Here is a 13,508-nt window from a genome sequence, read left to right as displayed (position 1 = left end):
CCGGCGTTATCAGGTACAGGCATGAAGCATGTATAGTCATTTATTATGTATAATTTCCTTATAGATAAAATATAACTTCCGTAGTTAAGATATGTCATTAATCATTATGTGTTAGTATGATTGTGTAAGGTATAACTGCACTCTTAATCTGTTAGGTATGTTTCTTTGTTCCATCAGTTCACAACGTATGTTGTTTTTATATTTTAACTTTTCAATGACACGTATGTTGTTTGGTCTTATATATTATGTAATTGATTAGTATACTTGGAACATACCATTGATATTCTGTCACAGCTATTCAGTTTGACTGCTGATAAAGCTTTAAATGAACTTCAAGAAGCAGGTATATCAAAACCTTTCTTCCCAATCTTACAAGAGTGTGTCACAAAGGTATTTTAGTTACACTCTTACCTACTATTTATTAAGCCTGGAAAATGTGTCGGGTTGGGTCGAGACCCAAATAGGTTTGGGTCAAACGGGTCATGGGTCAAATGGGTATCAAAATTATTGTTTTGGATCTATCATAGTTTTGAAATTCGACTATGGTTTCGCATTTAACAATGAATTCCCATATCAGGATGGTTTTATTTTTTTACTGTTCTCTGATCGAATTGACTTTAATTTAGGTTTTAGGTTTATCTCTTTGATGTCGTTATATGGATAAATGTATTATACTGGATGAGTTTTTTGATTGTTTTTGAATTCATTTTAATTTAGTAGGTTATCTCTTTGATTATTGCTAAATGGATGGAAGATTTGATTTAGAATGTGATGAATAGTAATGTTTACTTGATTATGCTAATTTCCTTTTGATTAGAACTGAATTTGTAGAGTGGATGATGTTAAGTACTTCTTTAAGCTTTGTGGGTCATTGCATGGTGGTGTTATACTCCACATTATATGTGTGCTATTGTAACATGTGGCCATGTGGGTTTTGTTTTTGCTGTTACAGTAGCTTTCCATCAATGAATTTCCGAAACCCGCTGAAGATGAATGAGTTATATAGCAACAGCTCTTAAAGTCAAGATCCGAGTCAAATTGATGAAATGCACATCGAAGTAGATGTGCAAAAGGACAATAGACTATTCGTTCCTTTCATATTGGTTAGTCATTTATGTTATCACCATACATGGGAGTTGAATAGATGAGCGAGTTGCTTCATGGGTTAAAATGAGCAATTCTTGAATAGGTCATCTAATGTTATAATTATTGCTTCAAAAAAAAGCAATTATGATGAATCCGTTTTGATTAAACTGTTTTGATTTCTTAACAACCTAATAAATACTATATGAAAAATAATTATCCAGACAATTCAATTCGTTCTTAAAAACACTCTGCAAACTTGTGATATTGTCTTTCTCGTATCGTTAATCGATATAACATTTTATGATTCAAATTTATTTGTTGAAGAGTTCCCGTGCAACACACGAGCTCTTAAATCTAGTACATGTATAAAATTGTTTTTTTTTTTTTTTGTTCAAAAACTAAAAAGTTATAGTTTAAATTCAAGTTATAATGTTGACCAATTTTGACTTTGACCGACTTTGATTTGAAATTCGATTTTGACCCATAAATCAATCGACGTTGATCGATTAATTAAACAGATTTCGAAAAAATTGGAACGGATTTATCTAGAAAATGAGTAACCGGGGAATAAAAGAAGTTTTTACAACAGTAACATTATATGTATAAAAAAAAAACGGGTTGACCCGGAAGTCCAAAAACAAGATAACGAAACCCTAACTTCATCTCTTTTCCCCTCTCACACGTAATTAGGAGGTAAGGTATCGAAACCCTAACACGCTATATATATATGCCCCTGAATGTTGGATGTGTTATTACAAATCAATTATTGATTATTAAATCCATCGTATCGTATTTCTCAATCAATTATTACTTTAGGTTTTCTGATTCAGTATTATATAGTTATGTCACGGAGTGATTTGTTCGACGCTGATGCTGTGATGAATACGGAACCAGAGATACAAAGGTGATTACTTTCTGATTTTCTACACATCTTTAATGATTAAAGTTATATCTTTTTTGTATGTCTTTAAGAAATATATAATATAATGATGTCTCGATATAGAGATGTTGTCCTGCAATTCAGACTCTGAAATTCACATATTTGAGACTAATGATAAATTTATGAGTACTTTTTTAACTAACTAATGAGGTCTTTGGTTTATGCTCAAAGAATTTATCAGAGAACTCGATATGGTACATGGGGTTTGCAACCATGATTCTAGCAAGTACCTATAACAGGAAAACTAAATAAACATAATAATCATTGTAAATACATGGGGTTCCTGTCACATTCCTAGCTTCTAATGGCTTTGTAAAATTTGTAACGTTTTCCATTTAACTAGATTTATGAGCCCGTGCGTTGCACGGGGACTGATTCGAATATTTTTTTGTTGTTTAAATGTATATATGAGTTAACGATGTTGTCGGTGAATTAGTAAAGTTTGTGTTAGTACGCTTCAAACAACACTAAAGTTTTGATAAGTTGTGTTTATAATTTTATTGATTACACATCATATAGTTATGAATTGTTGTAAACATGACTTGTTAAGTGAAAAATCATTTGCAAAGGATCGTGTATGTAACATAGAAAACAATAAACATGGATAACAATATATAAATCAAAAACATATAAGTAAAAGTATTCCATGAATGAAAATTACATAATGAAAAAGCAGTAAAAGTTAGTAAAGTTTGTGCAAAACTTCTTTGTAGACTACGTTTTTAGTTGTACTTGATAATTCTTTATCCTTATTCAATATAAGAACCTTCAAACCTTTTTTTGAGTTAACTCTGGATAGAGCTACATAAAGTTGTCCATGACTGAAAACGGGTTCTGGATAGAGCTACATAAAGTTCTAACAGGCGGGTTTGCGCGTGGCTAACTGGTATCAGCGGGTTGCGGGCACGGGCGAAAAAAATTACCGTCAACCCATTGATGGGTAAATGCGCCCGATGGGTAAAATTTCTTTTCTGAGGGGCGGGTCATGGGTATAAAATCTTCGTGTCCGTTACCCGAGGTCGCCATCCCTAGATTTTCCATTATAATCAACAATAGAATCGGACCCTTTGCAATGTAATAAATTCAACCCCCTGGAAGGGATCCCATTTCTTCACAGATCAGTTAGTTTAAGTAATAACAATTGTTGATCAAAAAAGAAGTTATAACAATAAAAGAATTCAGTTATTTGAAAATTTTAACCTACTTAGGAAACTGATGCATAAAACTACCATAACCTTATGGAAAAAAAGGACAATGAAATGAGAGTATATGTATCATTTAGTTATGTTGTAGCGATTACTTCAGTCAATAGTCATTTAACCCCTACTAATAACTAAAGACAACTTCTTTGTGCTTATATATAATATAAGTCAACAAAAAACATATATAGTCAACAAAAGTCAATAGATGTCAACAAACAACATATAAAGCCAGCAAACAACATAAGATATCTATATATGTATACATATTAATACATATACATCAGCAAACAGATTTTTCAGTTGTCAACAAAGGTCTCCTACTTAATTTTCAGTAAAACTGAATGTATGGAAGTGCATAGGGAAATTCTGAACTGAAGACGAAACAGCTTACCAAACATGTAATTAATCTATGAGCAACACAAAACAATTAACAAAAGTCTTTTACTTATTTATTACTAAACCCCAATGTAGGCAAGTGCACACAAAAACTCTCAACTCAAATAGTAACAGCCTAACATGAATGTAGTAAATCTATAAGCAGCAGAGTTAAAGTCAACATAAGTCTTCTCCCTATTATAAATGTCAACAAAAGTCATCTACCTATTTTCAGCAATAGATATAACTTGTATATTTATTTATATTAAACCTAATTTAGGGTTTAGCTTTAGCAATAGATAAAATTCACTGTGTCTGTTTTAATTTGGGAACATGTTTCCGGACAGTCGCATACACAACTGGACAACTGCTGCTTGAACTCCAAAAATTTCTTGCAAAAGCTTAATGGTAGCACCTTTTAACAAGTCACTTCATCCCTCTTAGCATGATACAAAGATGTTCCCTTATTCGGTTCCTAAAGATGAAAACATATTACTAACAATTACCATTGCTCAAAAGATAATATCCTATAAACACCAATGTAGGAGGAGGTTGACGTACCTCATGTGTTGTCGCACTACATTCAGCTCCAATCCTCTTCCATAATTATTCACCCTTTAATAAATTTAAAAAGATAGAAGGTCAAATACGACCCAAGGAACTAATGGCATCTCCTTCCTTAGCAAACCCCGTGAAAGAAAACTCTTTGTAGCAGACTACCATTAGAACACCAGAGTTTTTCCAGATCAACCAAAGCTTTTAAGAAGCAGACAAAAGTTCTACGAATACAGAATTTTATCCTACAATCCAAGAATGATAGTGCTGCCATTATAAAATAAAGTACCTTTACGAACACAAAACACGAACAACAGATATGAACTTTGATGAAAACCCCATGAGCAAAAACTGAAAACAACAAACATAAATCGGATTATAACAACCCATATAACTACCAAATGATAAAAGTTGTATCAAACTATATAATGTATAACAATAACTCGAGAACTATAAAAATTAAGTTAAGATAATAATACGAATCGACAACGTAAACAACTAATAAGCACCTATGAAATTACCTTTCGACAAAAAACTTTCAGAATGAATTAGCTGCTTAAAAACTTAAAAATTTACTAAACGCCTACCGAATGAAAAATCAATCCCAATAACAATCGTGCAAGAAACACAATAAGCGACAACGAAAAAAAAAATCTTAACACATACTAACTATCCGTAATTTTTTTTAAGAAACTGAAATTACAACATTACTATTTAAAAGACGTTCTACCGTCATGCTATATAAAAATCTTTAATGTTTTTTGGATATACATTCAATGAACACAATAATTATTTAATTGATTATGAATAATTAAGAAGACTTACCGTAAGATGGCAGACATCAAGCAACCTGCAATGTGGAGAAATGAGTATTATGCATCTAACGCAACCCGCAACCAACTTGTAGGCGAGGACTCAATTCATATTCATATAACCTAATAATAGCAACATAATTAATCAGTCTATAGAAATGTACTTTTGTACAAGTTAGCTAAACGTATGTAACTGAACTTAAAATAAGTTTTGAGGGTAACTGAATATGTAAAACTTCATTCATTTCCACAACAATGAGTTGACTCTCAAAGTTTGATGTATATTAAACTCATTATTCAGCGACTCCAACTCTAAAAGTTTGATGTATATTAATTTCTTTTTCGGCAACTCCAACTATGAAACTTTGATGTACATTTCATAATAATAGTATTGCTAAAGATGCAAGTACGAATGAGAATAAGCACAAATTACACTTGGAACACTTGGTGTTCTTCAAACATAGAAGTAACAAAAATGTACAATTATGATAACTACAAAAATTGCAATACTTGTTTCAACAACAGGTGTGGCAACAATATGAACGCTTATAATCCTTCATACATTTTACAAATTGATGCATAGGTGGTAATTTCAACTCGCTAGTATTTTTAAGTCATTCATGACATAAAAGTTTCATGACATAAAAGTTGCAACATCACATTACTATAATGAAAAAAGGCTATATAAGTAAGCTAACTAACTGATCATAATAATGGAAGATTGAGATACATCCTTAATGACATGATTTTCAAGCATGGGCTAGGCTATCAATCAAACCGCTTTAATCTTGTCACTCATTATATTTCATAACATGCAAAATTGCAAATAAATTACGATAACTCTAAATAGTCTCTAATATATAAAACTCAAGCAGCTAAAATCATCTTGAAGTGGTTTTAGTTATAGAAACATATAAGCATAAGAAATTTAAGAAATATAGCAAATAATGAGTATGACTAACCTGAACAATAACCATTTATATTGATCCAATGCTACATGAGAGAACTTCCAATACCTATTGTCTCTTGTCTGGTGTGGATTCTGCTCTATACATAAATTTAGATATGTTAAACAGTTATGCAACCTGAAAGAGAGCTTATTATGAAAGTGAGTATTATAGATAACATCAAATCTAGTTATGAAATCTTCAAATATATTATTCTGAAAGAAGTTGAATAAACACTTCTTACCGGACTTACTAACTAACAACTATGCATAAACTTATTCAATCATTTTAAAGATTTCATCATTGTTTAGAGCTCCTCCCCTGTTATAAAACTTCAAAATTCTAAGTAATTCACTTTAAGTAACATTGTCAAAAAAATAAAATTGATTAGAGGTGGCAATTGCAACCCACTTTCTAAATACACCATATATTTTACAAAGTATAAATATAAAAGTGATGTTGAATATAGCCGAGAACTTTAAATGATCTGATGAAACCCGTTTGATCTGGTTTGACCTGGCGCTAATTTGACCCATTCCACCTTTTAACCCAAACATAAATGTGTATGATCACCTTTTGACCCGTTCCACCTTAAGTTAAAAAAGACTTCACACATACAAAAGGAACCCACATAGCTAAATATCATTACATTCAGCAACTAAGTATTTAACAACTGTTAAACAACAAACATTTGAACAAAAACATAACACTATATTGTTACCCACCCTCAGAATGATGAAATATTTCATATTCACAACCCAAAAATAACACATTCTTATTGTATCAAACATAATGTGCTTACTGGAGTAGCAATTATAAAAATCACAACTGTTAAACATAATAAAAAAACAAAAAAAAAAAAAAAAAAAACAAAAAAAAAGCATTATACCTCCAAGACTATCAATATCCGAGTACACACTCGTTGACGTTCCATCATTCATCGAGCCGACGCCTAATAATTACCTAAAACAACTCATAAAATCATAAGGTTAAACAACAAATGAACTATACCAGTGCTGACATCTACAATATTACAGATTGACGGTCATATATTATATTATAGGTTTTACAAATAGGCTGACCAACAGTTATGTTCTTATAAGGGTAAAGCTTGCGAATCCCAAGACCCATTCTGCAACATCAGATACTTTAGAGAAGGATGCCTCCTCCATTTCAAAACTTTTGAATTCAAACTATAGCATTCAATCCATACATCCACTGGAAGTCATCAAGTGGTTTCTGTGAATAAAAAATAATTACATTAAAATTTTAAAATGAATCCAAGCTAATCAATCGGATTCCGTACAAAAACCATAATCATATTCAAAAGAGCAATCACGTGAATTCGGTTTCAAAGTTTACGTCTTTAAGAAGTAATGGACAGCCATGTAATCATGTACTATAATCATTGTTCAACAACTTATTTTTATTCTCTTTTTGTCACCTGAGCGGAAAAAAAAAAAAAAAAAAAAAAAAGATTAATTATATGTATAATTCTCCAAATACCACAGGTAAGGAGTTTTGAATTACACAAATGTTTGTTTGAAATTACTAAGTATGATTAACCGTTCCTTCCAAATAAATCTTTTAAAACCATAAGCAACTATTGTCACATATCTAATATACAAACTGAAAAAGGTTGCATAACATACCTCTATGAACAGTTTTCACAGCCCATTGACTGTAGTGCGGCTTTAACAATAACTTGTGCACTAAGTTCACCCTATATTCAGTTCAAACAAACTATCAAAAAATGATGTTTATATAAAACTGATCTTAACTCAAATATAAACTTGTACTCGATGTAACCCGTAAATAGACCAACTCACCACATCATCAAGATTCAATACACCTCGAATTAAAATCACTGAAAAGCTACATCATACCTCGTCTAAAACGGCCCTGTCACTACGACTTAGGATGACAACAATGTTTTTTGGATCATCACAAATCCTGGTCAAAGTTTCTTTCAAATCTGGGTGTAACTTAAGACCCATTTCTCTTATCTGATCACCACCACACCACGTCTTATCAGGTTTATCAACTGGTGCAGTTAACGTAGCATTGAATCCCTGTAATTTCAAAATTAAAAAATCACATATGAAGGTGTAGCATGTAATTTTAAACATGTTGGCATAAGATTATAATTCGAAGTATAGGATTTCAAAATTAAAAAATAACATTTCAATCGAATAGTAGCATATACAAATTAGATGATTAGAAAAGTCGAACACAGGTTTAATGGAATAAAAAAGCTTACCGTCTTCATTACATTACAGTTTTGAAAATCGTATTGTTGAATCGATTTTAGACAGCGATTTTGACAGCAATTCGCTAGTAGTTGAGGGTAGGGTTTGTTAAATCGATAGTTGTTTAATCGCGTTCTGTTAGTTCGAGATTGCGATTTATAAGAACATTGAAACTGATGAATTAGGGTTTGTAGAAGATCGATTGGTTATGCTACGGTTTGTTGTGTTTGAAAAATAACCCTAATTTTGAAGAAAAAAAACCCTTTTGAAATAATAAAGCGGACGATTAGAGAGGACACGTGTCACTCATTTATAATTATCGAATTATTTAATTCAAAATTATCAGAAAAAAGAATTTATTGAGAATGAATATAGAGGCGCCACGTAGACATAGCTTCCTTTTTTTTTTTTTTTATTAGTAAAATAGATAGATAGATAGATAGATGATGATGATAGATGATGATTGGGCAACCATTTCGGTTAGACTTCCTTATCCATAACTTCATCTTACTAATAAGTTATATGTTCTCTAGAACTACCTACCTAACCAAATGATACAAGTATTATGAGAAAGAAAACCAGGAAATGTAAGGAACAAAAAATACATGTAGATAGAACTATGAACTGTTATATATATATATATATATATATATATATATATATATATATATATATATATATATATATATATATATATATATATATATACTAGATTTATGAGCCCGTGCATTGCACGGAGACTCTCAAGCACACTAAATTGAAATGTAAAACGCTATATCATTTGACGTTATTCAAAGCTAAATATTACGAGTATCTTTGCACATCTAATAAACTAAAAGTTGAAATTTCATTTGACGGTAGTACTTGCTCAGTTTGATAAATACATAGTAAAGTATGTTACGTTTTCTTGTGGCAAACTGTCCAAGATGATCCGATCACTTCAATTAAGAACCCGTGCGTTGCACGACAACTATAAAAATAGCCTTCGAAGACGTTTGTCATCGGCCCACTTTACCATCAACTCACTTTGCCATGAGCCCACTGCTCTTCAAACTCTAATGCCACCTGAGATCAAGTAATAAGATAGATCTCATGAATAAATGTGCTAAATTATCTGCAATCGATATATACATAGATACCAGATACCATAATATCAATAAGCAGTCATTTACCATTGCTATTTTAAGGGGAATAGTATATACACCAACATATATACTCGTAATAATTTAACAAATTGACTTTAGTTTGGAATACCAAGACGACACATACAGTATTGATCTATATACTCATTGAAATAATGCTCATACCTTTAGTTTATCGGACACCATATCTAATGTCAATTTCATTTCGTCTACTTGACTACGAAACCCGTTAATAAGAACTGCAGCCACCATCACACTTAGAAAAACCAACTCAAAGTCAACAACTAGAACCTGTGGAAAACCAATAATCACTCTTTGAATAATAATCACCGTTAATGACTCACTTTGACCCATCTGCCATTTCAACAGGTAAAAGCATACCTCATATTACATCTATTTTATCGTTTCAGCTTCAAGTTTCGCCTTCTGCCCACTCTCGTATGCTTGAACTATTTTCATAATATTATCATAACCTCCTAACTCACTTATTAATATTGTGCCTTCAAGTTGGGAATAATTAATCCAATAAAGAAAAACTTCTAAGATCTAGAAACAAACCTTATCTGTTAACAGGAAACTATAACATAAGTAAAATAAGAAAATATAAGAAAAGTAGAAAAGAAAAGTGGACTTACTATTAAGTTCAGCAAGCCATCGTTTAATACTATCGAAAGTATCACGTCGACTAATGTCATAAACAATGAGTGCACCAACAGCACCACGATAATAAGCGGATGTAACTAAGCGAAATCTTTCTTGACGATCTTAAAAACAATGGATAGTATGAAAATGTTTCAGGGCCAACCAAACTCGAACGACCCGTCCATTTTGACATCTTCAATTATTTTTGCTACAACCAAATTATTTCTCTTGTGATATACTACTGACAATGGTACTATTTTTTCATAGCGGTAATCATGGACAATACTGCTGAGTAGTCAACTACCATGTACTTTTTGTATCCAAATTTATAATATTCTTCAAAATCGTGCATTCTTACAAACCAAGTAACAATGCTATTAATCAAAGAAAATGTCCTAACATACTTACTTGGGAGGGTTTAATTTTAATCGAAAGGTAACTAAGCATTCAATGACACAATCACGTATAGGTTCTACAAAGTAAGCAATCTATTAAATGGTTAACAACAAACATCTTAAATGGTTAATAAAACAAATATTGTAAACCATAAAAGTAGAACATGGAGGAACCATAATGAGGTGAGTTATATCTTTATACTTTATGGTAATGCGAATTTGTATGTAATAGCAGTATAGCACTCATAAGTGAAAGCTTTTACATCTGGGGAAGAGTTTCAGAATCCTAAGATTATACGTTATATAAATTAATAATATTCCGCATTAGAAAGAATTATCTAGTCAATAGTCAATAGTCACCAAATATAATAAAGCTGGTGTTAACTGATAAAAAAATAATATAATTAAATATTTTAATATTGTGAATGTCAAATGTGCCATGTATCCTTGAAATTCTTTATTGTACAGTAGGTTCATCAAAATATGACGTTTGATTTAATGGGGAAAGAGTTGACAAGTTTGACCAAATTTAGGGACTTTTAAAAATTCAAAAATTTACACGGGTCAAACCTACTCAGCATGTTGAATTGAACCCATACTGAGGTCTGACCTATCAAACCCACCGACTTTGCAAGCTATAGTTATGTGCGCAAAGGCAAAACACAAACAACATGCGCAGATACAAAATATAATAGTCATGATTAAGGATGAAGAGTTGAGTACCGCGTAGCCAATCCAAGCAACAGAAACCAAGACAGATACAGCTAAAGCATTAGCAAACTTTCAGTATTTTTCAAACTTGCCCATGCTTCTTCGTGACTGAGTCAACATAGTTAGAAGATTGTAATTAAGTCAAATTTAGCATATAACATATTGTAGTTGAACATTTGGAATAAAGCAAAATCCAAATCAACTAATTTATATGATAAAAGGGCGATTTCTATCGATACATTCACATGTAAAAAATTTAATTTAATAACTTCATTATAACGCCAATTTTATCTGTATATAGCACAAACATAGTACCACCTTCAGTTTACTAATTGACATCAAGCAATCATCATAGTACCACCTGACAGTACCTTTTCTGTTAATCATTAAGTTGTTAATTCCTATCCTATATTCCTATCTAACGTATCATTTGAGTAAAAAAAAATCCAAAGAACAAATGTACACGTAACTCACACCATGTAATTCATACCATGTGGTATATATAACAAATATAAATAATAAATAATAACTAAAATAATATAATATAATGTATAAATAAAAATTATTAGAACCTCAACATTTTGACCCATGACCCGTTTCAACTCGTTACCCAACCCGACCTAACCTAATCCATTTGGACCCGTTTAAAAATCTACCCCATTTGACAAATGACCCATGACCCATTTCAACAGAAAACCGTTTTGACCCGTTACCCAAACTGACTCAACCTGACCCGTTTTCCAGTTATAGTAAAAACATGTAAATTAAGTCGAGATGTTAGAGGGTTATTATTGTAAGGTTGATATATCATTGTGTAATATCCTAACACTTACATGGGATCACATGTGACCTTAGAATCCATACAGTTGCATTACTACCATCACGAGAACGCCTAAGTTGTCATGGTTATAACCGTAGATTGGTTAAAATTTAAAAAAGAACTCAAAATATGTAATCATTATAAAGAAACAATATAATCACTTTAGAAAGCATTAATATGATAAACTTACCATTAATTTTTTGATTTTCGTACTTACTCATCAGTCAAAGCGTCTAAAGATAAAGCTACAAAACAACCACTACAAAAAGGATCATAAGAACATATTCTATATTCTATGAAAGTGACACTAACATGTTAACATGAATATAAATGAAAATCACACATATTTTGATTTGGAAAGATAAACAATCGTTTTTAAATATATTATTAATTGTTTGATCTGCTTGGATTTGAAAAGATCAACAATCGATCATTGTACACCCTTCTACAAAACCTTAAACACTGTCAACAATGATGTATATTAAATTAACACATACCCATTTAATATACTAATTTAAACATTTCCTGCATCTTTAGAGACCTGTTTATTTATGTATGAGTATAGCACGAGTCATTATAAAATATGAAAAACGATTGAGTTTAGGAATACAAAAAATAGTGTAGAGGACTGAAACAAATAAGCTAAATGTATTACTCCGTGGTACAATAGTCACACAAAGGAATGTGAAAAGTATAACCAAACTATGATGTTGACATGGACAATTGCATATAGAATTTTCAGAAGAAGATTCATGTAAATATAAATAATCCAATCAGCCAATATGTTAAGCAACACAGACATCTTGAAACAACGGTAAACTAACAGTCCCGAGAGTCGTTTATGTCACTTTTACCAAGATGAAATCATACATCTAATGTTATTGTAATATATTAGTAATAATCTAAGTTTAATGTTCACATATAAAGTCAATGAAATCAAACAAAATACTAAACATGAAACTGATCAATAAAAATATTTCAATTATAAAAACCATTCGATCTGATCCAACAATCAGATGATTGTTAAGAAGCAGAAAACTAAAATAATCGTCTCAAACAAACCTGGAATCGGTTAATCGTGAAAAAAAACCATCTTCTCCCTGAACGAAAAACCCTAATTACAGAGCACGAACTGTTAAGGTAAACCGCTGTGTATTCTCTTCCCAATCGATTCGAAACCCTAATTAAGGATTTGTCGTTAATATATAAAAATTTGTACGGTATTGTCGAGAAAAACATGAAGGATTCATTGGTGGCGTCGCCTAACTCGGCGGGAAGAACACACAATCGATGGTGAAAAGATCTGGTGATTTGCTTTTGAAGAGAGAGAGAGAGAGAGAAAGATCAATAAATAAATTAGACAATCAATAAATAAATTAGTGGACACGTGGCGTTAGAAGATAATTAGGGATAATTAAGCAAGATTAATGAGAAAATTAGAAAAATCTGAGAGACATTGGGAGATGGACACGTCAGAAGATTTATGTTACTGATTTAGCCGAGATAGAAGATATATATATATATATATAATAATAATATATAATATATAATATATAATATATAATATATAAATATATATAATATATAATATATATATATATATATATATATGTATGTATGTAGGGGCACGAT

General features: G+C 31.2%; 1 protein-coding gene across 24 annotated transcripts; it reads right to left on the bottom strand.

The window, feature by feature from the left end:
- Positions 1 to 3,982: 3,982 nt before the first annotated feature.
- On the bottom strand, positions 3,983 to 13,179 carry LOC139861802 (alpha,alpha-trehalose-phosphate synthase [UDP-forming] 1-like). Of its 24 annotated transcripts, none has more exons than XR_011763970.1 (12): positions 12,939 to 13,179; positions 12,067 to 12,135; positions 11,890 to 11,948; positions 9,944 to 11,164; positions 9,690 to 9,871; positions 9,474 to 9,599; positions 9,068 to 9,231; positions 5,933 to 6,012; positions 4,984 to 5,093; positions 4,448 to 4,509; positions 4,165 to 4,382; positions 3,983 to 4,078 (listed from the first exon to the last, which is right to left on the bottom strand). XR_011763970.1 is itself a non-coding variant. In XM_071850310.1 (10 exons), the coding sequence occupies exons 4-8, from the start codon at positions 7,046 to 7,048 to the stop codon at positions 4,450 to 4,452; spliced, it is 282 nt and encodes a 93-aa protein (XP_071706411.1). In that variant the 5' UTR covers positions 7,049 to 7,156; positions 7,570 to 7,640; positions 7,747 to 7,989; positions 8,178 to 8,388; the 3' UTR covers positions 3,983 to 4,078; positions 4,165 to 4,382; positions 4,448 to 4,449. The 24 variants fall into 24 exon arrangements, 16 of the variants coding, with proteins under 16 accessions (XP_071706411.1, XP_071706417.1, XP_071706416.1 ...); XR_011763971.1 differs by having other exon boundaries at positions 9,690 to 9,808; XR_011763966.1 differs by having other exon boundaries at positions 9,690 to 10,158; positions 11,069 to 11,164.
- Between the last annotated feature and the right edge of the window lie 329 nt (positions 13,180 to 13,508).

Source organism: Rutidosis leptorrhynchoides, chromosome 8 (genome assembly GCF_046630445.1).
Source record: "Rutidosis leptorrhynchoides isolate AG116_Rl617_1_P2 chromosome 8, CSIRO_AGI_Rlap_v1, whole genome shotgun sequence".
NCBI lineage: Eukaryota > Viridiplantae > Streptophyta > Magnoliopsida > Asterales > Asteraceae > Rutidosis > Rutidosis leptorrhynchoides.
This window is presented reverse-complemented; position numbering and strand designations above follow the sequence as displayed.